At 40.8% G+C, this 25985-nt stretch overlaps 2 protein-coding genes across 11 annotated transcripts; one reads left to right on the forward strand and one right to left on the reverse strand.

Annotated features, from left to right (window-relative positions):
* The first annotated feature begins 198 nt into the window (after window positions 1-198).
* Window positions 199-18977, forward strand: eIF4G1 (eukaryotic translation initiation factor 4G1). Of its 10 annotated transcripts, none has more exons than XM_065480968.1 (26): window positions 3128-3374; window positions 3459-3665; window positions 3986-4110; window positions 4410-4502; window positions 4692-4754; window positions 5871-5955; window positions 6388-6767; window positions 7139-7514; window positions 11648-11970; window positions 12647-12821; window positions 12877-13007; window positions 13203-13298; window positions 13356-13658; window positions 13794-14107; window positions 14426-14597; window positions 14662-14906; window positions 14990-15280; window positions 15559-15641; window positions 15699-15895; window positions 16027-16279; window positions 16337-16458; window positions 16518-16607; window positions 16670-16813; window positions 16878-16956; window positions 17021-17161; window positions 17889-18977. In XM_065480968.1, exons 1-26 carry the CDS (start codon window positions 3143-3145, stop codon window positions 18071-18073), a joined length of 4905 nt encoding a protein of 1634 aa, XP_065337040.1. In that variant the 5' UTR covers window positions 3128-3142; the 3' UTR covers window positions 18074-18977. The 10 variants fall into 10 exon arrangements, with proteins under 10 accessions (XP_065337043.1, XP_065337040.1, XP_065337041.1 ...); XM_065480969.1 differs by having other exon boundaries at window positions 15702-15895; XM_065480971.1 differs by lacking the exon at window positions 3128-3374 and adding an exon at window positions 199-568 and having other exon boundaries at window positions 15559-15895.
* Window positions 18978-20259: 1282 nt separating this feature from the next.
* On the reverse strand, window positions 20260-24058 carry Ykt6 (YKT6 v-SNARE). The gene is made up of 5 exons (XM_065479465.1): window positions 23859-24058; window positions 23583-23773; window positions 23426-23526; window positions 22687-22857; window positions 20260-20819 (listed from the first exon to the last, which is right to left on the reverse strand). Exons 2-5 carry the CDS (start codon window positions 23770-23772, stop codon window positions 20682-20684), a joined length of 600 nt encoding a protein of 199 aa, XP_065335537.1. The 5' UTR covers window position 23773; window positions 23859-24058; the 3' UTR covers window positions 20260-20681.
* Window positions 24059-25985: the final 1927 nt, after the last annotated feature.

Here is a 25985-nt window from a genome sequence, read left to right on the forward strand (position 1 = left end):
CCCATAATAATATTCTCCCCACTGCTTAAGTTAGTCAGAAAGAGTCAGAAAGCGTTATTATGATACCAAAAATAATATGGCGTCATTGCTTCCCTTGAGTTAACAATCTCAGCGCTTGGAAATTATTGTAACTTTGGCAACACTGCATCCAGTACAGTCTGTATTTATCTGCCTGCTGTGCTCAGTGCTGTGTGTTCTCGCTTCTCGTTTTGCAGCACTGTGTCTTGCCTACCATCGAGATACGAGTGATGGTAGCCACAGTTTGACTTTCAGACCGTTCGCCGAATCGACATTTATCTCGTTCATCGGCAGCCTTAAGGGCGAGAAGAGCGTGCGTATCGGAGGACAGATGATGACCGGACCCAAAGACGAGCAATTTGTTCGATGAATCTGTAAAAAGCGCCGCCAACCATGAGTCTACCGAAGGGCAAACATCAAACGGGCACAGGACAACAGCCTCAGCAGCGGCAGCAATACCCTGCTCCACCGGCCGCTTATGGCGGTCCTCCGCCGACCAATTTCCCTTACATCCTTCAGGGGCGGTCACCGCACGAAGCATCCCGAGTCGGTGAGAAATTAAATTATTATCAAATCTTGGCCCTGTCCCTCCCCGCGAATCAGTGCCAGTGGTCCGCGCCCTTCCGTCTAAGGCTGCTTTCGGCACCTGTTTTCCGGCGTCGGCACTGAAATTTTTATTTTAACGGGGCGGATGTTGTGATTTGGGCCGATTTTGACGCCGAGCTGGCTTTGTTTTCCCTCGGACGGCGACCTGTGTGTGTTTGTGTGCAGCCGCAATGGCGTTTGCCTTGCTAGCCGATGTGTCGCAATGATCTCGCTTTTCGTGCACAGCTCGATCGGTTATATAGTGAAAATCTCACTCATTTCCGGCCTTTTTCGGCGATTTTAGCCCTTGCCAGCTCAATATTTGCCCGTTGAGGCGGTTGAGGCTCTTTGTATTATCGCTGGGCTTGCTACAGGGTGGCCTTCCTCCCCCACATTCCTCCTGCTCCACATTTATTGTAAAAATTCTTTTCTGTTTGTCGACCATGGTCAGCAAGCATTCTTCCTTCCCGATTGTTATTAAAGAATGGGGGAGATTCACGCTCTCAACCCCTAGCTCTCTCTTTCCTTTGTCAACAGATATTTGTTTGTTACTCAGTTCTTTGCCTGAAATTGAAGTTCACAACATCTTCCTGTTGCTGTGAGGTTTCTGCTACCTAGGTCAATGCTTTTCTGGAATTTGCTTTTCGTCAGTATGGCAGTGTGCGCTCACACCATTCAGCTTATGACAAGGCTATTCGTATACCTGGGGAAGGACATTTTTAATTCGTTAGGAAGAGGCTGGTCAGGCACACAATACCAAGCTTTGGGCCATTTTCTCAAACGTTTGAATCGATGGAAAATTCCACTGTAAATTTCCGCATTGCTCTTGCATTCCATTTAACTTTTCATCAATAAAAAAATCGTTGAAAATTTAGGATAAAGTACGGGGATTAGCATCGGTAATACGAAATTAATTAAAATAAAAAAATGTAACACTGAGGAGCTATCCATTTATCTAAAATAAATTCTTTTCTCTCTGCACCTGTCGGAAGGTGTGGAGAGGTCAGTTGTATTTTTAAATTAAATATGAAAAATAGTGTTTTGTGTAAGCCATTATTTATTCATTTTTTGATTTTTTTCAGTCCAATTGGATTTTCTTGCATGTTAAATATCTCGAATCAGTACATAGCTGATATTTCTGCCTAAGAAATTAGCGCTGTCCGTTTTGGCCATGCGCGTGAACTGTTGGAAACCTAATTAAATCAAGAGAAATTTCTACTCTAGCACTCCATTAATTATAACCAGCAAAATTAATGTCTGAAAGCACATGATTTCGAGGAACTGGTGTCACGAGCTTGAGAGTTTCAATTCTAATAAAAAGATAGCATGTATGTGTTCCTTTGTTTGATCTTTGCAACAGTCGTTTCTAAAAATAAATCGTTCGTAGCTTAATCTCAAATCTTAGATAAGAAAAATCGAGTCATCTATTTGAAAGTATTTCCATTAATTGTTCTTGGAAATAAGGCTCGACGAGTCACTGATTTTTGTTTAGAAAATTAGCTTCAAAGTTTGTTTATTCAGGCGAAGAATTTTGAAATGACATCAGTGTCCCCTTCACTAGGCACGGACCGATATCAACGAGAGAAATCTAAATTTGCTGTAAAAATGGAGAGGTACTACAGATTTCTGAAAAATCGAAATCAATTTTTATCTTAGCTTCATATTGCACTAATTAAAGTTTAATTGCTCAGTCAGTGAACTCTACTACTTGAAAGAATGACAACTGAAGCCAATAAAGCAATTCATTTTTAACTATCGCACTAATTTTATCATTTTAAATAAAAATAAAAAGCGAGCAGTTCCACATTTGATCGTCAGGATAATTTATTTTAAAAATTGTTGAGTTCGACCAAATTTCCATGTTAGAATTCGATTCCTCTCGTTGAGATTTGTCTGTTAGTACGTCCTACTTTTGCGGGAAACTCTTTGTACCCATAGAATATACAAGATTTGAAGTAGGGAGATGGTGATCGTCCGCTAATAAATAAAATTAAGTTCAATTTCGGCTCTAATTTAATCCCCAAATGCTAAACTAATATCGCTAATGCTTTGACAACAAGGGTTTTTCGTGTTCAGGGTTCAGGACAGCATAAATCCTCTCTAATAATGAAAACAAACGTGGATATTTTGGTTACGAAGTAGCCCTCTATTACATAATTTATTCTTCCTTTATTTCAAGAAGTGTTGAAAGCTATTACCTGACCATTATTTTGTAAACACTTTAAGTAATAAATCGTCAGCATTATAAAATTTCGTAAAACAGAGTTAAAAACATTCAACATGGCAAGCCCTCCAACCTCCATCCCCTTTGAAATCATAGCAAGGAGAGAAAAGTTTGATCGAAAACTGGCCAGATGGAATATTAAACAAGGCGATAATCGCGATGAGCTTTTGGTGTCGGGGGTGGCGCAGAGATGTCGCCGGGGGCGGGGGTCGTTGCTCCGTCTGGCACGAGTGCACCCCCTCCTGCCGCCGCCACCGCTCCCTCGTGTGTGTGTGAGTGTGCAGGGGCGACAGGCAGGCAGGCAGGCGTGGATCGATGATCACGGAAGCTGCAGCAGCAGCACGCCCGTCCGACACTCGACGCCCCCGGCTGCCCCCGCGGCCGCCCCACCACGGCCTCCGCATGGTGCAGCCCAAGCCTCCGCCTCTCGGGGGCTGCCTCATGCCCGGGGGGCCGCCGCCCCCGCCCCGCCACGGCGGCCACCAGCTGCTCGCTGCTGCTGCGGCGGCGGCGGCGGCCGCGGCGCCGCCGCCCCCCTACCTGCAGCGTGAGTGGCGGCGTCGGGCCCCGTTTGACCCCCTCCGCCCCCACCTGCATCGGCCCGTTCTCACGCACACGCTGTGCCCCGCAGGAGCCGAGCAGAGCTACGGCGGCCAGGGCGGCCACTTGTACGGCGCGGCCGCGCAGAACGCCGGCCAGCAAGGCATGCGGGCCGCTCAAATGCAGCAACCGCCGAACCCGTCGTCCACTCCGCCTGGACAGCAGCAACCGCAGCAGATGACCCAGGCTGACCTTGGCAAGCCGACTCACGCGATGCAGCAGCAGCAGTCCTTACAGGGTGAGATGAAAATTTTATTAATTATTTATTATTTCAACGAGCGTCTCAACTATTTGGAATTTCAAGTTGTTTTTGTCTGTTTACGTGCGTCACGATGAGGAATGTCCAATTTTATTTATTTTAGACTGGTGATAGTGTTAGTCCAGCCAAGTATTTAATTTACAGATCAAAATTTTCAAAGTCAAATAACGAATTCGTTTAGGTAAACTCGCTCTGTTATTTAAATCACATGTTTTGGATATTGTTCTACGAGCAAGCCTATTATGATTTCGTTAATACGCTATTTACTGTAATAGCCCGAATGTTTTGATTCTATACAGCCACTTGTTACCGAACTGTCCAAGTCTCACGAAGAGATATGTACAATCCTGATTCTTGGATTTCAGGCAACACTCACGGATACCAATATCTGCAGCAGCAGCAGCCGAGAGGCGGCCCTCAGCAGGTGAGTGATCACAATAATTCGCCTTTGGAGCTGCTGAACTGCAATTAATACTTTTGTACAAAGTGCCCGGTCTGCTTGCTTTTTGCCGTCGAATTAAGCGTGTGCTCCTCGTTTAAATATTTTTCGTGTGGTGTACATAATCGCTACGCAGCTGTTTAACACTGATATTCATTCTCTCTGGGTGCTTTGGTCTGTTGGTCCCCTGAGCGCACTAGATTTTTGTGCCCAAGTCAGACCCAAGCAGCAGCGGCACAGCTGACAGGAAGAAACGAACAAACATTTTGTGTATCTTTTTGCAGTTTTTGACCCGGAATCAAATTAACCCCAGGATGCAGCAAAACCAAAGGCCGGCTCCTAACACAATGTCACAAACTCCGCTTGGATACTCGCAGGTCAGCCTCTTTCTCACGTCAACACTCTGTTTGTTTTCTCTATCTCAGTGCCCTGGTGCTGGATCTTTTTGACTCTTTTAATTCAGTTGGTGGTGTGCTTTTCGTTCAAATTTGATTTCATTTACTTCTCGCCTTTGATCAGGCCCGCACTCTTTAATGCTAATTTCCTGAGCGTCCTCTCTGTTACAGCTGCCGCAGCAATACATGATCAATTCTGGGATGGCTGCGAATCATCAAATTTTCCACGTTCCGGTTAGTATGCTCGACGATAGCTTCGAGCCGAAAATATTATGATAATTTGGGTGCGACTTCCGCACTGCAAAAAGGCACTTGCCAACAAGTGTGTTGCCAGGCTTATTTATTTTTATTTTGGCTCCTGGAATGTTAACAATGGCTTTACGTTGCCTAAGATTCAGAACGACATTTCATGTTTTTTTTCTAGTTGAAAAGGCGTAATGAATTATATTTTGATGTTTTCGGATATATTCCAGTGTCGAAATGAATTCTAAAATACACATTAACAAATAAATACAACTATTTTGAAAGGTAAACAGAAAGCCATGCTGGCAAATTGCTACCCGCCCCTATTTCATGCGTGTCAACCAAAACTTTGCAATACTTTTGGCCAGAGCGAGTCTGAATGCGAGAAAAGCGCCATTATTTATCAGATGCTGAGTGCGAAGACCCACTGACTTTGTGCTGTCAGCTGATGGAGCGCCATTCTCGCGGCGGTGCAGTGCACCTGCGATGCCGCTGACGTCACACGGTGCATTGCTCGCTCGCTTTTGCCCTCCCTCCGCCCGGCTCCCCTTCCCATCCTATTCTCCTCGCTTAGCGGTGCGGCATGGAGCAGTCGTGGCAGCATCGGCCGCCACACTGCCCGCAAACCGAATCTCTTTAACCCGGTTTTTCGAATATAAGGGCCGCCATGGACCCGTGGTGGCACGCTGGCCACCCACCCTATGGGGTGAGACAACGTGGGGTTTGCCCCACCGCTGTTGGCTGGAAAGCCTACCAGCTTTCACTGTTTGCAATTATTTCTCTTTCAACGGGATTTTTTTTCGGACCCCGACCGGAACTGATCTTTTAATTTTTTTTTTTAATTATTCGAAGTAACATTTTAACTAGCTTGCTTACTCAATGGAAAATAAAGTAATTTTTCAACCGCCTTCCCCATTTTGATTTTTTATCAACTCGTGAATTACCAAAATGGCGTTTTGTTAAAAAAACATTCCAGGTTGTCTTTCCTCGTGTAATGAAAGTATAAATTTTCCCCTTGAATTGCAATTTGTCAGCATAATTTGTTTACTTGGACCATTACTTCACGTCGAAGAATCTCTTTTAATCGCTAATGTAATTTGATTCCAGTATGCGCCTCAACAGCCAAACCGGAACTTCTTTCCACCGAACGTTCTCCCGTACTATGTTTTTTCCAATCAGCAAGCACAGGCCGGTGAGTATTTACCTAAACTTATGACCAACAGAAAGCCTCAAACATGAATTCTGACTCAGTCAAATAATTTCCTGCAAGAAATAAATAAACTATTTTAATAATTTTTTGGCTTCACTTAATATTTATCATTATTATTTATAATTTATTTACAAATAATTTTTTGTTGATGATTTAAATTATATTCATCTTAAAGCAGTGCTAGTTTAAAGCTTATTATTGCACATTTTTTTTTAAATCTAAAGTCTGCACGCGTTAAAAATACTTACTTAAGTTAAGGTTACTTAAGGTTTTTAGAAAGTTATTCTACACAGTAAAAAAAGACTGAAACGTTTGTTTGCAGATAATTCATTAATTCCTAATTTTAATCTTAAATTAAAACCACCAAGTTGAGTTTATCAATATATAATATAGAGTCTGATGCGTCTTATGAAGTATTCCATGCACAACCAGGAATGCAACCAACGAACGTGATCTACAACACGATGAGCCCGTCGATGATGGTTCGTGGCAGTCTTAACCAGCCCCAGAGCGCGCAGCACGTGATGCCCGCCCCAGCCCCCGCACCCACGCCGCCTCACCACCAGCAGCAGGTGGTGGCGCCGCAAATGCAGAGCGCCGGCATGCCACCGCCGCCACCCCAGCAGCAGCCAATCCAGCCAAATCCACCATCGGCGCGCAGGAAGAACGCCATCAAAATCATCGACCCTGATTCTGGAAAGGACGTCCTAGAGGAGATGCAGCATGAAAAGAACAGCAATGCCCCAACGCCGCCCCGCTCTGGAGACTCGAGTGCGAGACAGACTCCTCAGCCGGTCAGTTTTTAAATTGAATTTAAGATTAGGCTGTAGTTGATTAATATTTAATTTGCTATAAAAGCCGTGGCGACTAATTACTGTATTCTAGTGAGCTCTACGGTCTGTCATTTAATACTGAGCTTTAGAGGCTTAAAGAAATGAGGGAAATTAAAGATATTTAACTACAAAAATACCCATCATTAGATATGTCTCATCAATCATTGTCTTTGATTTAAATAATTCAATGGTTTTCCCTCAAACCAATAGATTATATCCTTAGAATATTCTTGTTCGATTATGATCGACTTTAGATTATTCCAAAAGTGTTTATTTAATTCCAGTCTCTTCCTTTCACTTTTTCAACTCGACTTTCCTTGTTTGCAACGCAGAGTCAGGTTGACAACAATGTGGCGGCTGAATTTGCTGCCAAGGTGGCTATTGCTGCCAATGACTCAGGACGGCCCGAAGAACCGGCACCGGCTCCTGTTATCGTAGAGGCCCCACGGCCGACGAGCGCAGGGCCGACGAACGGACCGGTGGAAGAGCCGAAACCGAAAGCTATGGTGTGGGTGGCCCCCGAGCCGGCCAAGGAGACACCGCACGTTGAGACTGTCGCGCTGGAAGCGCCTAAGGAAGAGCTTCCGGCGCCTTCAAAACCTCAAAGACTGCCAAAGCAGCAGCAGCCGTCGCCGCCCGCGCCCGTGCAGCCGCAGGAGGTGCCTGCCGCCCTTCCTGAAGAGCAGCACGCTCCTGAGCAGCTTGACGGTCAGTGTAGATTATTTTTCTTGAGATTTAATTTGGATAAACAGCTGTTCCGATTAATTTCCGGGTTGAATTTAAAAAATATAAAAAAGCTACAACTAAACCAGAGCACAGAAGACTAGCTTTAAAAAGTTAAAAATCGTTACGTTTTTTCTGGTTCGTATTAAATATCTGAACTTTTACATTTTTCTCGATTTTCAACCGTGCTAAGCAGTCTGGCAACTGGCAACCCTAGCCACCCGCATGGTCTAATTCCGAACGAACTGAGAATTATTGTGAAATCACTCTGTTTTATCTTCTCCTCCTCTGAGAACTTTGCCCCTCAGCTGTTATATTTTTTTACCGTCCGCTGGTAACGAGTAAAAATATGGTATCAAAGAGTTGACACTCGTTATTCAAATGCGTGCGAAGAAGCTGCAACAACAGCAGCGGCAGCAGTTCGCATTTACTTTCGAACGACTGGTTGGCCTTTAGCAGGCGCAGCCAGACCATTCATTTCTTTCTCTGCGGCCGAGCTGGCCGGTTGCACTCTCGCCGGGGCGTCGATCTTCTTTCCTCCCTGCTCGTGAGGGCGTTTCGCACCCTCGACTCTGCACACGCGGCCTTCCAAGGTCGTTTTGGGACTCCAGCTGTTTGAGCAGGTCAGGTCGCCGACCTAGATTTGCCGGGGTGACGTCACCATTTTAATTGGTAATACTTTCACTCCTGATTTTGCCGAATGTTGAGATTTCTTTCGGTCGCCGACTCACGGATCGGTGAAGGTCGAATTCGCTGCCTGAGAATCGCAGGTTGAAAGTAAAAGTGATCTCGTTTCGCGGCGGCCGAGTGCGAGGCGTGGTCGACACAATTTCCAATTATTAGCCAGCCGGAGAAATTATTCAACGCAAGTGTTACGTCTCTCGCAGCTTAGTCGACACCCAGTGTATCGCCTCGCAGCATTTCCAGTTTGCTGTCGCGCTCGGTTTGCATATTATCTTTTGTCTCTTTTCTATCTTTAGATGGTTTAGGATGAGAAAGTTTTCGTTTCGAAATAATTTTTATTTCCAAGCGAGTGAATTAACTTCAAAATCGCAAATTCTTAAATATTATTGAAAATTTTAACAAGCCGCGAATTGCAGCGTAGGTTAGCAGCAGTACCTCCATGCCTTCCAGATCAGTGTAAACTATCTGCCCTTTCCAGCACTTGACCTAATCGCTTTTATTTTCCATGTGCAAGCTAGTCTGTAAACTGATCCAAGATGGTTGCCACACAATCAACGCGCAGTGCTCTCCAATTTCCCCCAATTTCATCATTAGTTGAGGCGATGTTTGAAATTTTTCTGTTAAATTAATCCAAAAATGATTCATTCTTCAGTAATTTTGATCTATTTTTACTTTTTAATTTGTTTATGTATTTTAAAGTTTGGTAATGCTTTGTGACAATCGATTGTTATCGGAAACCGCCAGTAATTTTACTCCAACATGCATTTTTACACAGTTTGTTTATAGTTATAAAATGGCGACAAAAGTTCAGCGTTAGGCCTTTAACCTGGATGATTATCTGGCTTGAATAATAATTTTGCATTATCTCACATTTTTTAAATACTTGACCTACCATCACTCTTATTTTCCTTGAGCAAGATTCTCTGGAATGAAAACTAAAATGGCTGCCACATCACCAAACGTGCAATGCTTTTTAATATTTTTCCTCGTTCTTTTCTGAGTATCGTGATCAAAGCAGCTGTATATCAAATTAGTTGGGCTGCCAGCTTAAGATTTTATTATTGCTCAATCTTTTTCTTCAGGGCATACAATTAAAATACGCTGTAAACACGTTGATTTATTGCCTCAAGCTGAATTGCAACCTACAGATCGAAGGAAATTTTCATCTGTTTATTAGAATAAATGGATAAAATTGTCTTCTCTTTTTGTTGGGAGCGAAATATTGATATTTTAAATTTTTAATCGTATAATGTTGCTTAATTGAATCAAATAAATGTACCAATTTTACTTGTTTGCGTGGATATTTATGGACCGATAAAGAACAACAGTATTGAAATTAAAATTGAGAAATATTTTTTTGGTTGGAGAGGGAAATTTGTCAATCTTTTTAGGTACGGTCATTAAAAGAAAATTAAAAAAATAAATGCCAAGATATAAAAATTGCTTGTTATTCGTCTCATCTATAAATTTTCACTTCAAACCGATTATTTTAAATTACTTATATGAAAATGTCATTAGTGAAATTCACGTTGAACCGCGTTTTTTTTTAGTTTATTTTCGTTATCGGCGCGGAACGAGCGGAAAAGCACTGACGATCAGGGACATTTTGCGCCCTCGTGTGCCTTATGAGAAACGGTCTCGAGGCCACGTGGTAGGCGCTGGCAGCACGTGCACGGTGCGCGTGTGCGACAATGTCGGTTGGGTCTCAGAACACGCCGCTGGTGGTGCTCGCTGGTAGTCGCCGCGAGTTGGAATGCGGTGAACGCAGGTCGGCGGCCGAAACAGCGCGCCCGGCCATGGATAGGGCCTCGGGCGGCGGCCGCCGCCGCAGGAACTCGACCAAGAGTGAGTCAGCTTCAGGGGGTTGTCCAGGCGGACCGGGGGCGGAGTAAGGGCCCTTCCGGGGGCCGCATCCGGCCCGAGACGTATCTGTCCCCCGATTTCGCCATTTTGGAATTGGGGATTGTGTTTTTAGGGGTTTTTGCGGAATTTTCGGCGGCCGAATTGATACCACCCTCGGGGCCCGAACGCAGCAACGCCTTTTTAAGGCACGCGCGGTGGAGTCACGGTGGTAGCGACACGGCGTCGGGATTTGGGGCCGGAAGCTGCCTCCCCGGCGCATTATTTATTTCTCGGCTGGCTATCTTTCGAGAACGGCGAACGGAATAATTATTGTGATAGGATTACAATGCAAAAATGCGATCGATGAGTCGGAGTATACGGACGTGTTGATTCAATTAGCCGATCGACCGAGCGTTGCGTTCTTTCTCCGTGGGGCTCCCTCGCGGCCGCGGCTACCGACTCTCCGCGCTCCCGTCTTTCGATTTGTTCTTCTTGTTGGCTATTTTTAGGTAAGCCGTGGCTATTCTGGATACCGAACCGTTGAACGCGCGACAGAGAATCTTTTCGCCGCTCTTGCGCCCATCTACAATTAATTGTGCCTCCAAAAGAGAGCAGCATTCCATTGTCTCCAGCCTGAATACCTGGGGGTTCTCTCGAAATAAGAGAGTAAAAATCGATTGACAAACATGCCGGGAAAAACGGTTTCGTGCCAGTTCTACTTGAGAATTGGCTTGAAATCGATTGTGCCACACCGAATATGGCTTCGGTTGATTTTACACTGCGGCAGAAATTTTTTCTTTAACAGCACAGTCATGCAAATAATCCTCTTCGTGTCCTTTGCATAGTATACAATACTGTAATATCCATATTTAATTATTCAGGCTCTTCCCCATAAATCATAGGGTGTCTCGTGGGGTTATGTAACGGAATTTGCTCAAATGCCCTAACTAACTGATGGTTTGAAAACATTCGGTTAATGACTCTAGAATGGCATCTTCGTGTTATTATCATTTTTAAGTAAAAACACATTAATTAGAAAGAATTTAAACCAGGTTGTTGTAACGAAAATTTGAAATTTGTATATTCGTGTAAATAAATGCAGGAAACAATTATTATTGTAACCTATAAATTTGATACGTACTGCTAAATCCAGAAAAAATATTTAAACCCGACTCTACTACTCTAAAAATAGGGAAAGAGCTAGAAATATTTATAGGTTGTCTTTTTTATGTGTGAGGGCACACTGATCAACTATGTCACCCTTTATAAAAATCATGATTTTATATCGGTAGGGAAATTTTACACACAGTTGAAATCAAATTCAAGCACATGAATATTTCAAGCAACTTTATTTTTTTTTTAATTCAAAATTGTTTGGTGATTTGTTTCCAAAATCCACCAAAAAGGTGTTTGGTGAGTAACAATTAATGATGCAACACGTTGTCAATGTCTGCCCTTTAAAAGATTCCACTCTACCTCCCACATCAAGAGTATTTCAACTCCAATTAAGGAGCTCAAAAACTGTCGCAAGTTTTTAAACGGAAAATTATACACATATTTATTCATGAAATATTTCTATTGTCTTTATTCAGGTCGGAACCAGTGGCGCCAGTCAAGCCGGAAGCCTCCACAGAAGGAGGCGGCCAGCAAGGAGGCCACCCCCGCCCCCGCCCCCGTGCCCGAGCCCGAGCCCGTGCCCGTACCCGAGCCCACCCCTGTTGAAGTGTCTGAGCCCAAGGTGGCCACGCCGCCAGAGCAGCCCGAGGTTGTGGCTGAACCCAAGGCGCCGAGCCCGCCACCCCCTCAGCAGGCCGCCAAGGAGGCGTCGCCGCCCCACGTGTCGCCGCCCAGCAACGCAAAGACTGCATCACCGGCCCCTGCTGCTGCGCCTGTTGAGCCATCTCCTCCGCCTAAGGTAAGAACTGAAGGTCGAATTTCAGTTTGTCATCACTGCAATTTGAGTAAATCAAAATTCTTCTCAATAAATCCAACTTAATTTAGTTTAAACATCGCAATTTTGCAGAAGAGATTTTTTAATTTATCTGAAACATTAAAATGTGCTACCAGTGTGAACATAATGATGAGACTCACTTCCTAAATGCCAAACTAGAGTTTCTGATCCATGTGATTGGCCAGGAATCTGAATTGTCCACACTACGAGAGATGTTTAAGTTCAATTAGATTGAATTTTAATTTAAATTTTTCTAAATTTGTCATTTATTTAAATTTGCAAACCGGAGGAATTTCAAGTGATATTTTTATTAAGACAATTTATTTATTTATTAGTTGATGACACCTCGTGTTTTTTCCGGTAAAATGCGGTGACCCCTGAAACAATTTCCGTTTAGAATTTAATACAGTTTACCAGCTCTTTTCTGTACTAAAAAATCAAATAAAACCGGCTTTAGTATGTGATGCGGGTTACGCTATTTAAATTTCAGTTTTATTTCCATATGTCCAATATAAAACGTGCAATCAGTGCTCGGTGACGACTGCCTGTTTGCGTCAAAGTCGCAATCAAGTGTTGATATGACATCGTCGCCAAACGTCAACACTTTGATTTTAACAAGTTGTCTGTTTCGGTTGTTCAGGAGGAGCCCAAAATGGTCACCGTGGAGGATAAACTGGTGGCAGCCAAAAACGAGGAGAACGCGAGAGTCGTCTCAGACTCAGTCGCAGCCCCTGCCTCAGACAATGGCTCAAACACTCCTACTGTGATCGAGCAGCAGCTTCCAGAGCTGACTTCCAAGTTGGTCTATTCTGATGGTGCGTAATGAAAACTACTCTTTGTAATTTAATTTGATAACTTTCTAAATTACAGACCAATGGAGTCCATCTAATACGTCGGGAAAAAAGAAGTACGCCAGAGACTTCTTAATGCAATTGCAATATAACTCGCAATCTCTGAAGAGGCCGGAAGACCTCCCTAAGCTAGAAGTTGTGATAGACAAGGTAAGACAGTGCAGTGTCCAACTCTATAAATCAATATATTTCAAACACACGTGATGAGACCCATTTCCTAAATAATGCCAAACTAGAGTTTCTGATCCATGTGATTGGTCAGGAATCTGATTCGTTAATGCAACCAACAAATTTAAATAAATCTTATTTATTTGTTCACTTTCTAACTTTTTACTCCCTTTGCAGAGTCGACCAGTGAACACGAGACCCGTGGGTAATCTTAACAGAACTGATGCTGGTAATCTTTTGATGCCAACTTTCATGAATCCAGCTTCGCGTGGGGTAATGCAATACAATGGCGTTCGTTCATTTGGACTAAATGGTCCTTGCGCTTCCCAGTCTCTATTGCGCAAGAGCAGCCAGCAGGGCAAACCAAAACCGACAAAGGTCATTCTCAACCTCTCGCTCAACGAAGACGTCAAGCTGAACGAGACGGAGAACGCGTGGAAGCCCAACGTCCTCAGCCAAACGTCCAAGTCTGACGACGTCAACCTCGAGAACGAGGACCTCTTCAAGCGCTTCCGCGCCGTGCTTAATAAGCTCACGCCGCAGAAGTTTGAAATCCTTGTCGAGCAGGTTAAGAAGATGGATATCGACACTAAGGAGAAGTTGAAAGGGGTCATCGACCTTGTATTTGATAAGGTACATTTTTTATTAACTTAGGATTGTCCTACGTGTGATTTTAATGCATTAATGTAAATTTTTAACCGATTTTTTTCAAACCCAGTGTTATATATCTCGAAGCGTCTCTAAATATAATAATTTAACATATTCTAGTCTGTCGACGAGCCTGGCTTTTGCGAAATGTACGCCAAGTTGTGCTACGTGCTGTCGCGGCTGAACGTGGTCGTGAGCAAGACCAACGACGGCAAGGGCAAGACAGAAGAGGCCTTCAACTTCAAGAAGGAGCTCCTGCACCGGTGTCAGGAGGAGTTCCAGAAGGAGAAGCAAAGCAAGTCGAGACTCAATGAGCAGAGCCAGATATTGCTCAAGGAGATTGACGAGGCTACTGGCGATAAGAAGAGGGAACTCATAGCTCAGCTGGAAGAAGATGAGAGGCGCATGCGGAAGAAGTATGTCGGCGTCAATAGGTGCGTACTTCTGCTTCATTTAATTTATTGGTTTAAGTTAAAAAGTGTGCAATTTGTGTGAACATAATGATGAGACTCATTTCCTAATTGCCAAACTAGAGTTTCTGATCTATGTGATTGGTCAGGAATCTGATATGTTCACTTAATCCTTGTAATGTATTAATAAACTTACCTCTGAAATTTATGGTTGAAATAAAATAAAATCTGTTAGCCAGTTTACAAATAAAACAAATCTGTAGCATTAAATTTTTGCACGAAACTTGTCTGGTATCCAAATTCTAAATGAAGCCGTAACACTAATAATCTGTCTCTTCACAGGTTTATTGGCGAACTGTACAAAATGCAAATGTTGAACGGCAACATAATGATGCAGTGCATCTGCAAGTTGCTGGAGAGCAGCAATGAGGAATCGCTCGAGTGCCTTTGCAAACTATTGACCACGATAGGCCAGGACCTAGAGACGCGACAAGAAAAAGATAAAAAAGTTTGCGTAAGTCAAAGCTCTTAATTTAACCGAACTCAGTTGTTTAAATAATTATTTCAACCTCTCGCAGGATCTGGAACCGCAAATCAAGATTATGAGGCAGATCGCAGGCAACAGGAAGAACGGCGTGTCTTCCCGCATCCGTTTCATGATTCAGGACGTTATTGAGCTGCGCGAGGCTAACTGGAAGTCTCGCCGAGGCGACCAGGCGCCCAAGACGATGGACGCTATCGCCAAGGAGGCCGAGCAGGAGCACATGGCCATCAACCTTAATCAACAGACACCAATGCGTGGCTCCAAAGACGACCGGGACAGGTAGGCACAATTCTTTTATCCTATTTTTTATTTTAATTTTTTTTAACTCAGTATCAAGTATACTAATTTTGTAATAATTTCAGGCCTGGAAAGCGTGGTCGCGGAGGCATGTCTGACGACGGTTGGATGACAAGCGGAGGTGGCAACCGGTTGCCATCGAGCATGCCCAGATCAGCACCGATCGACTCTAATAAACTGAAGCAAATCAAGCCGCAGGAGGAGCATAGCTTGGGCTCGCTTGGCTCTCGTGACCAGTTCACCAACTGGAGCAAGGGTAGCAGCAGCTCCAACTCCAAGGGCAAGGTGGATCCTGTCGTTCCTCAGACTAACAACAAATACAACCTGCTCTCTCAGGACATGGACAAACAGCCTCTGTAAGTGTCAATTTCGCATATTTGGTATTATTGGTTGATGCCTCATATATTTCTATACTGATAGATTATCGCACATCACAGAAAAACGGCCCATTTATTATTATTACTTTTGTAAATAATGACCCTGGGCCTTTATTAATGAAATTCTATTTGACTCTTGGAGAAACGTGTCTGGAAAGGTTCCAATAAGTCATTTCTACTGTGCTTTCTTCTAAAATGTCATTTATAAATTTACATATTAATTATGACATAGAATTAACGAATTTGATATTTTCCAGGATGACCATGAGTGGTTCTCAGGGACAAAACTCACGGCCCAGGCGATCTCGGGATAACCTGATCGGCAAAAATAGTTCCTCAGGTAATTCAGTTGGGCTAGCCACAAATGCCGCCGCAACTGACCTTTTGCTGCGTCCAGAAGGTTCCTCGGTGAACCGTCATAGTCGCTCCAATTCGCGGGAGGGCTCGCAGCAGCGCCAGGTTGAGGCGCTGGTGGCGCCGCAAGCCAAGGCCAAGCCTGTGGCCAAGGAGGAGGTGCCCATTCTTGGCGCTGACGAGTTGGAAAAGAAGGCCTCATTGCTACTCGACGAGTATCTCAACAGCGATAACCGAAGCGTGAGTTTTCGAATTTTGAAAATAATTACATACTTCAATGACATCTTTTAATTTTTCTGTAAAATATTGCCCTTTAATATAAATTGTATTTTTTTCTGCATAATATTCATCTCTTGTCTTGTGTTTTGTAGGAATTGGTTCGGACGATGCGGTCCGAAATGAACAGCAGTCAGTACCAAGAGGCGTTGTACTGCTGGATCAACAGAAGTTTGGACTGGACTGGCACGAAACGCGCCAAGCTGTCGGAAGCGATGAAGCTGTTGTTTAGCGAAGAGCTGTTCACCACGACGGTGCTGAGCGACAACTTCAAAGAATTCCTTAATGTCGCCTCGGATGCCATCATCGACATCCCCAAAATTTTCACTTATTTGGCGGAAATCTATGGTAAAATCAATATTAATACAGCAATTGTGTTGTACTTACATTTTTTTGTAATTATAGCTCCTCTTATCGCGAGCGGAGTGGTCACTTTTGCTACTCTCGAAGAATCGTTTATGTCTAGTGATAAGGATAGTTCCGTTCGAATGCTGCTAGCGTGCTTCCGCCATTTAGAATTGTGCAAGGTAAGAGTCGCACTGCTCTTTAATCCTATCTTGACTCTAACGTTCTTAAATCTGCTCAGGGTCCCGCTTGGATACGAACGAACTGGCAGAAATGCAACATGCAATTGCGCAAATTCTCCTCAGAGGTGGACAAATTCCTCGCTGACAATGTAAGTCCGGACCGATTTGATTGAAAATAATTATTTATTAACCGATCTCGTTCCCATTGCAGCATTTGACTTATTTATCTGAGAGCAGTAGGGATTTCCAAGTGGCGACAACCCCTAGAATGTCGGCCCAGGAGATGCACGACCGTGTCGTCACTCTCATTCAGGCAGACAGTCTGGTTTTTGAAGATGTATCACTCTACATCGACGTAAGTATTTTCAATGAAGAGTGATTTGATTGGATTTTAAAACCTATCAATTTAAAATTTCCAGGTTAACGTCGGAAATGAAATTAAGACTCCTAAGTATATCCGTGCCTTGACTACGACGGTTTGTGAAGTTTCAACCTCAAGTGAGTAGCCCCCTTCCTTTTGCCCGCTTTGATTCCAATTCTTACGTCTCCATTTTTTGCGCAGATGAGCAGCATAGGCTGAGTGAGGACATGTTCAACAGATACAGCCGACTGATCTGCAAGTACGTGGATCAGGTTCCGGACCTTGAAATGCACGCACTCTACGCCATCCAGGCGTTTGTTACAAGACTGCAGCACCCGCCAAGTGAGTACAAAGCTAAACTGACGCTGCAAGATGACTAACTGTGAGATTGAATTTGTGCCTGACTAACCACCGCGTTTTATCAATTCCCCTCCCCACTCTACTTGAAATTAATTCAACACCTAATTGATATTTTAAGCGTTGGTTTGAAACCGAATGGATTTTGCATTTGAGTTTTTAAATTTGGATATTCATTGACTTTAGAATTATTGTATTTTGTCCAGACTATTTTTGGCTAGCTCTGCTTATGGATATTAAAATATTTATCATTATTGCTATCAAGGTTTGGAAAATCACCATGCTGCTTGCAATGAATATTAAAAATATATTAATTAATTATTCTTATTTTGTTTATTAATTTTATGTATTTTTCTGTTTTTATTAACATTTTATTGTATTAAAATTAAAAATATACAATTTTTTTTATATCAAAGTGTCAGTTTTCGACCCTTAAGGATACAAAGTCATGAATTTTTAATCCAAAATCCTATGCCTTTTTTTCGCATGCAAAACAAAATTTGTTGCACCTTTATGCCTCAAGTTGGTTTCGATTTTGAACTAACCCAAAATCTGAAATGATGAGTCTTCAAAAGTGTATCCGAATTCAATCAAGTGATGGCACAAATTCAGCTCAACAGGTCTGACCAGATGAAAAATAATCGTTTAGGTCCTTGCCCTCCTTATTTCAAGAGGCACAGTTGAATAATTTTGTCCTAATTTTTTATTGCAGCCCTGCTCCGGACGATCCTGACGCTTCTGCTGGAGGAGATGATCTTGTCCAAGGACGCAATCCGCGCGTGGATCAACAGTGATGACGCGGCCGAGCAGGAGGGGCGCGGCGTGGCCCTCAAGTCGATCCACCAGTTCATCACGTGGCTCGAGGAGCCCGAGGAGTCTGGCGAGGAAGGCTCCTGAGCCCCCTTGCACGAGTTAGTCAGCATCGTGGGGCGCTCCCTCTTACCTCATCCCGTTCCACACCTTTTAACTTGACAAATTTTGTACTTTATTATATATACAATATTTATATCATATACACACACGCTGTCTATTTTCTTCATGTTCTGAATTTTAAACACGCGAAATTGTTTTTTCTCTCTTCTCTGTTGGAGTCTCGCGATGTTTCCGATTTGCGAGTTTTGGTTGTCAGCCTTCCCACCCTCTGTCCCGTCCCCTCGCCCCGTTTAGACCCCCTGCGTAGTGTATTTCGTGCGGAGTCGCGAGTGCGGCAGGCTCGAGGATTCAAGAAAGTGTCTATTTAATATTACCACTGTGATATTTTCCACTTGTCGGATTTTCTCGGCCCCCCCAGTGTCGGATCGGTGAATCATAGCGCAGGGACTGGACTTGGACGAATCATATTGTTTTTCTCTATCGTTTGTACGATGCCTCCCGATCGAAAAGGACTTCTCGAAAGTGTGCATATATATATGGAGGAGCCGATTTTGCAACGTGACTCAACTAAGCGGCAGCGACACGGAATTTCGTCTCCGCAAATGATTGAAACTTTCCCTCACAAAGCGACGCAAATGTAGCTAAGGGCCAGCAAGACACTCCCTTCCTCCCCCCCCAACGAAAACTCCCGCGATTGAAAGGATTTGTTAAAACTTTATGTCACTTAGTCTGTATGATTAAACAATTATGTTCTTTAACAAACTGGAGGAGTTATCATTATGGAACGAATGACTACAAGGACAAACTATGCAAGCGGCGCGTCAAGCAACTACGGATTTGCTATCAAAGAAACGTTGAACGTTAAGAAAAATTATGCATCCGCTCAAAAAATAAACAAAAAATCATGAAAAAAAATATACTACAAAAATCACTGCTTTTCATTTTACAAATTTCCATAAATCGTCTGAGGGAAAATCTGTTAAAATGATTTATGTGTATTATCTATTAAATTTGAATGTAATATTGTGATTATTCAGAAGACTGTAACAAGATTGAGACTATGATAGACTTGACAAAATTTTAATTTTTTGGAACTCATAAATAGCCCAAATTGAAGGTAACTCCCTGAGAATCAAGAGGCTCTCGATTTTAAGCTCTATCATAGTTAAAATCTACTTTTATTTCAGCACCTACAAAACTGAGACGGAAATAATTCGCCTTGTAATTACATGAAAGCTATGCATTTCAAACTTAAGCATATTTTATTTTCCATTTAATCATTTTACTGGCCTGATTGTCAGTTTTTTTATCTGCTAGTTTCAGTTAATTTGAATTTGAAAGCTCAATAAAAATTGAGCCGCCAAGTTTGCAACAATCTGCTGCATTTACAAAATTTTTAATTTAACTAGTTACACTTAAAATTCTAGAATAGTTTTAATATGGCTTCAATGCCAGTTAGTCTTAGAAAATTATTGTTTATTGAACACTTGTGAGACTTCGGAAATTTTATCTAGGTCAAAGGCTCGATAAAATTACTCAAGAATGACTCATTGGGCGGCTCGTTTAGTTCTAAAAAATTTTGGTACGTGTCTCATGAGTTTGGAACATGTGAATCATGGACTCATAAACGATTAAACAGTTATGGATTTTTCTAGCCTAAAAGTTGCCTGTTATTTTGAAATGTCTGCTGCTACACAGCTTACAATTAATAATAAAACAATAGTGGACTTAAATCTACCCCTACAATAAATTTAACTGGGTCAATGAGTTTGTTACGAAAAAAGGATGAAAGCCACTTTTATAAAAATTCGTTTAATTCTAGACCATTTTTGTCGCCTGAAAATAAATTAAATAAAAAATGAATTTTTCCGAACATAACACTTTTGGACCAAAATTATAATTCATTTTTTCAGCGTGTCAGGAATGTCGTAAAATGTCTGCATTCATCAACTCTGCTTGAAAAATAATGAAATTTCAAACGATAATTCATCTCGCAAGGAAAACTGGGGAAAAACTTTTAACAACAGTAACAATTCTATTAATCATTTTAAACAAAAAGTTTCACTTTTATATAATATATCTCAAAAGTTTGTTTCTACGAAAATTAGTTTCACTGTTTTGAGTAAACAGAAATTGTTTAATTTTAAATAAAATAAATTAACCTTATCACTTAGCAGTTGAGACATAAGAATAAAAAGGAAACGCTTGGGTTTGAATGAACACGATTAACGCCTTTATTTGAGTCTGCTTGAAATGTCGCACGTTGATATAACAGTGTGTGTACATCCACAGGAATACATACAGGCACATTCATCGAAAGAGAAGATGCGAACCGATCTAAAAAAAAAACTGAACCAAAAGTAAACGCATGCAAGAGCAGCCGACACAGTCCACTTTCTAGCTTTCTTTCTACCCTTCTTCTCATGTGTTCATTCAGTCGGCGTGACCAAATTCGCGTACACAATAATATATTAATATATTTGCGGTTTGGATAAAAAAAAAGAACGGTACATAACGTACGTAAGAGGCATCGGAATACATAAATAGTCTGTAACTGAAGAGAAACGGAAGTGTTAAGTTTCAATGCGTGGCATGCACAAAGATCACAAACACCAACTAGGGTCGAGTCTCATCAACCGAGGCTGCAGCACGAGTTCGTTTTGCGGGCCGTCTTGTAGAAGGCCTTGGACTGCACGCTCAGACCCTCAGACTTGGAAACCAGGTCGTCCAGCTTCTCGCCACGCTCCAGCACAGCCTCGATCGTGTTATGCTGAAAGCACACCAAGTGTCCCACTTAATGATATTCTTTTCACAACCACCGCGCGCAGAAACAAAAATAACACATTGATCAAAATATATCATAGAGAGAAATATTTTCTTTGCTTTGATCTCCAAGCATGGAATTAATATTTTGGATTGGCAGCTGGAAGAAACCGGAACTAGATTAGTTTATTTTTACCAATTTAAAGCGTGAATAATGGACTAATTTAATGAGAAAAATAATGAAATGTACACGCAGGTTATTAGTGAAATTAATTCCGCGCGGAAATGATTCCTTTTTTCTGTTTTTAAAAGGAAAAAATGTCAGGCTTTTTGCCTAAAATCCTATTTGAATGGGACAGCAGTTCGCATCCGTCAGAAATTTACAAGGGAATTTTCCAACATAGAGTCTCGTGATAATAAAAGCACATTTTCACCCTTTGAAAACGACTTTTCATTAAAATGGATGGCACTTTGAGCATGTGAATTTTTGTGTGGGAAGGCTTAATTACAGGGTGAGCGAGAGACGGGTTTGGCAACATTTCGTCACTCCATTTCCATTTAACTAAAAAATAAGTAAGGCTGTACGTTTTCGACGACCGCTGATTCAAAATTCTCTGCATCTAATAAATGATGAAATTGCTGTGTTTATACAACCCTGTCAGAATTTCTCACTAAAATAATCTGAATACTGAATACTAGGATTGCGATGTCGAGAAACCAAAATGGTCACACAAATTTAACCATGCAAATCGTAATACTTTTCCTGTCACTATCAACGTTAAATTGCGTGAATCATCAGCGTTCAAAGCCGTCGATGCCAGATTTTACTCGCAAGGTTTTTGAAAAATCGCTTTGGCGTGAAAAACGTTTTGGCTAAGACAAAAAAAAATCAGGTAATTTTTTGAAGTAAAAACATTTCATATTTTGAGTCATTTCTACTGCTATTAATCAAAACATTTTTACTGTCCTGTACGCCAAATGAAAACTTAAATATGTATAGACTCTAATTATTATTTTAATTGCGTTCGTTTTATTGTCAGAAATATTTGACATTTTCACATGTGGTAAGCAATGAATCTGTCTTTTTAAATCAATAGAAATTTTCTTTGTGTTTCGTGGGGTAAGAGTTTACCTCCGAAAATCATAGAAATGAAAAATGATTCTCGAAGAAATTAACTTAATTTTTGGTATTTTGATTTTCCCCCAAAAATATTAGAAGTTCTCTAACGGTCGGTTGAAATTTGCAGACGAAAAATAGTAAATTTTGATCAATAGGAAAAAAACTTGAGATTTAATCAACTTTCTGAATATAGGAAGTTTTTGACGCTACTATGGACGGGTGAATTTTAATGAGGCCAAACATAGACCCTTTTTGAAAATCTGAAATAACTTTCAAGACTCAAAAGTCATATTTTTGAATCTTCTCACTAGTAAATTTTCATAATTTTTCCCACCCCTAGAGAAATTAATTTCCTTTGCTCAAAAGGGGGCGTAATAGGTAAAATTCGCCAAATTGGATTTTGGGGCACTTATGTTCAGAAGTATATTAAAAAAATTGGTCGGGTAGGGTGAATTATTCAAGTAATATCATATTTTAAAATAAAAAATCACTCCCATTTCACTTTAAAGTCTAACTCTATGAGTCCTACATTTTGCAAATTGATAGCAGTGTTTCCTGCGGACAACTGCAAGATCTCATGACATCCGCTGCTTTGATTACAATTGATTGTAATCAGGAGATAAAAACACCGTATCGATTTTTTTAAATTATAAATGTTATGGAACAAAGCATTAACATCAGGTGTCGTAAAATTTTAGGAATGATTTTTCAGCAAAATAATTTCGATTTAAAGCAGTGCTCATTTCTCTCTCACCAGAATGATTTTAGTCTCGTCTAGCTCCTCCTGGATTTTAGTCATCGCGTCCGCCTCCCTGGGGTTCTGGTACTTGACGAGGTATGTCTCGAGTTGCGGAAAGACTGCAGATTTCTCCGGTAGCGAGCTCCACGAGGAGGGAATGAATTTGGCAGCGAACTCTTCAAGGAGCTAGAAATAATTTAAAATATCGAGTAGAAAAATACACAAAAAATGAATTCTCAAAATTATATCATTATTTAAGCCCAAGACAATGTTTTTAATACGCAAGACAGCATAAATCCGTTAAATAATTTCTACCAAACTGGATATTCGCATTTTGATATGCCCAAATTAAAAATAATCATTTTATTTGGTTGTATTAAAATAGGATGACGTCACAAAAAATAATGGAAGAGAAAAAAAACACGAAATTTATCAGATTGATAATAACCTTCAACAAGTAAATTAAATGTGATTAGATTTTGGATTGATAATTTGCTATTCATAAAATATTTTTAGAATAACAGTAATGAGTGCTATATGTACTTGATCCCGCAGGCGAAATATATCGATTCAGAAAGTAAAAGGTGATAGAAATTTAAATAAAAATGTTGCGAATTAAAAAATTCAAACCACTAAAAGTCTAACTTGAATAAAAAAATTCTCTTCCAACCTATGTATGTACTTCTTTGATTTAATTTAAACAAATAATTTTGAATAATTTTTAGACCCCATTAAAAAAAATAATGATTCCAACCTTAGTGATCAAGGTGTGTGCCACCCTGTGGGGGTAGTCGTGGTCCGAGAGAACTACTCCGGACAGGTTGTCCGCCCGGACGTACACGTGACACATGTAATCTGCGAAAAAACGAGTAATTTCAGACAAAATGTAGCGAAATTGGACGGCCACGGACCTCCTTCCTTGACGGACTGTCTGGAGCAGGTGTGGGTGCGTTCGACGATGGTCTTGCTGACGAACGACATGAACTCGGTGGCGCTGCTCCGCTGGAAGAAGTTGAACGTGGAGGTGTCGTAGGAGGCGCACAGCCAGGTCGCCTTCCCTGGCGACTTGTGCAGCACGCTCAGGCTGAACAGCTTCACCATTCTACGTTTTAAAATGTAACATATATAATTATAATAATTGCAAAATCTCGGATTTATTTTGTTATTGTTTCGAAAGAGCTGCTTACCTGCCCCGAGAGAATTTCGCTGCAGTTCGAATGGAAGGTGGAAGGGCCGCTCCAAGTGTCGCAGAACGCGTCGGCGACCTTGCGATTAATTCATCTGGCCGGCCGACACACCGAATTCGAGATTGCTTTTCGATTAGATCGGCTCGCAGCCGACGTTGTCTCCCTGCTGATGACAGACAAGATTATTATTCGTATTCGGTCGCTCACGCAGCGGCAGTGCTGCCACCTGTTCAGCTCATCGCGTGTGTCATTCGGCACAAAGCCCCTAGAGGGACACTTGCATTGCTTTTATCTCTCGTACTGCGTGTTTCCAACTCTTAAAATAACAGGGGGAAATTAATATTTTATAACTACATATTCAGCACGAAAGAAACATAATACGAACATTATTTTAACTCTCCTTTTTTAAAATTTGGTGATGAATTGATTCAACTTTTTTTTAAATAAATCACAATATAAGGGATGTGGGACTATATGGGAAAATGTTTTAAATTTGACTTAGAGTTAGAAGAATGAATAATTTACTCCTTATATTTGGAAATTTTTATGGAACAGTTTTAAAATCGATTTTTTTTAATCCAGCAATATTTTGTTCCCTCGTGAAGATTATTACTACTTGAAAAAGAGCAGAATCGAGACAAACAAACAAGCCATTTTTTACCTACAGGATTATTAAGACATATAATTATTAGTATTACTATTTTTAAAAATATGAATACAGAGGAGAAGAAAACATTCCTTGAATGACTCGAATTTTTAGAGCTGGTTAACAGGTATTAACGTAGCTCCTCCAATTTTTTTAATTATTAATCATGAACTCGAAAATCTCTAAATTAAATTTTTTTAATTAATATTCAGGTAAAATACCGAAAATCGCAGAATATTTATCCATGAAAAAAAAGGAAATTTCGCCTACACTTTTTTTGGGTTTAATTTTAAAATACAGAATCCTAAGCCCAGAAAAAACTTAAGGAAAATGTAAAATCTATATTTTTTTGACTGATAACAAATTCTCTTCGGACAAAATTATTCCTGATGTGAAAATAAATGTTTTTGAGAAAAAAGCAAAAACTTCACTCAGAGATTAATTAAAATTTAATAAATGGGTTGCTAAAATTTTGATTAATATTTTCAAACGCATCTGTAAAATATTAAAAAAGTTGTTAATGGGAAGGCTTTTTTATCGCTGAACTTGGAAAACATCAGAGCTTCAAGCAGAAATCAATAGAGTTCAACCTCTAATTTAAACGTTAAGCATAATAATTTAATTTCCTTGCAAGAGACAGTGGCAAGATGAATAAAAATTATATTCTTAAAATAAAAAAATACATATCTTAATTTAAAAAAATTAATATAAATGGGTCGAACTCGAGGCAATTGCCTCTAGAGCACAATTTAAATTAGAGAATTGTTCACAAGCGCTTCGAATTATTTGTTACTTATATTGTAAAATGAATTTGTCGCACTTACATTAAATAAAAGGGGAGAATCCGTGTAAAAAATGATCAGTATGTCTGCTACGATCCTGACGACTCTGTTGTCGGTGGAGAAGTGTCGAAAATAAATAACAGGTTTTATTTAATACACTCTGCCATTGTTTTTCTTTCAATTTTGACTTGTTATTACCATGTTTTCGTGAAACCCCATGCAAAAAACAGGAAGGAAATAATCAATCCTATTTTAAAGAAAATAAATAATTTTAATTTCATAATAATTTGTTTATTATTATTATTCGTATTTATGTTCAAATATTTTGCAATATTTTCAACTGGGAAAATCCTAAGGAAATAGAGTTTGGTTTATCTTCATGACTTAATAAAAATGATGAGGAATTTTGTAAAGGAATTTATGAAATAAATATTACTGGACTAATAGCATAATTTTTAAGATAGGTTCAATAGAAAAATGGATTCCATATACTATCCCATTTCATTAAAATTTTTCACTGTCTTGGAAAAAATATTACTCCATCTAGAAATGTTGTTTTTCCTGCTTAAAATCATTTAAAAAATCTCTTGTGCTGGTTTTCCTGCTATACACAATATTTTTCGTCCCTGACTCACCCCTCTGCTTGCTCATATTGGAAAGATGAAGGGCCAGTGGAGCAGAATATCGTCAGTCAGCGCA

The sequence above is a fragment of the Cloeon dipterum genome, chromosome 2 (genome assembly GCF_949628265.1).
Source record: "Cloeon dipterum chromosome 2, ieCloDipt1.1, whole genome shotgun sequence".
In the NCBI taxonomy this organism is placed as follows: domain Eukaryota; kingdom Metazoa; phylum Arthropoda; class Insecta; order Ephemeroptera; family Baetidae; genus Cloeon; species Cloeon dipterum.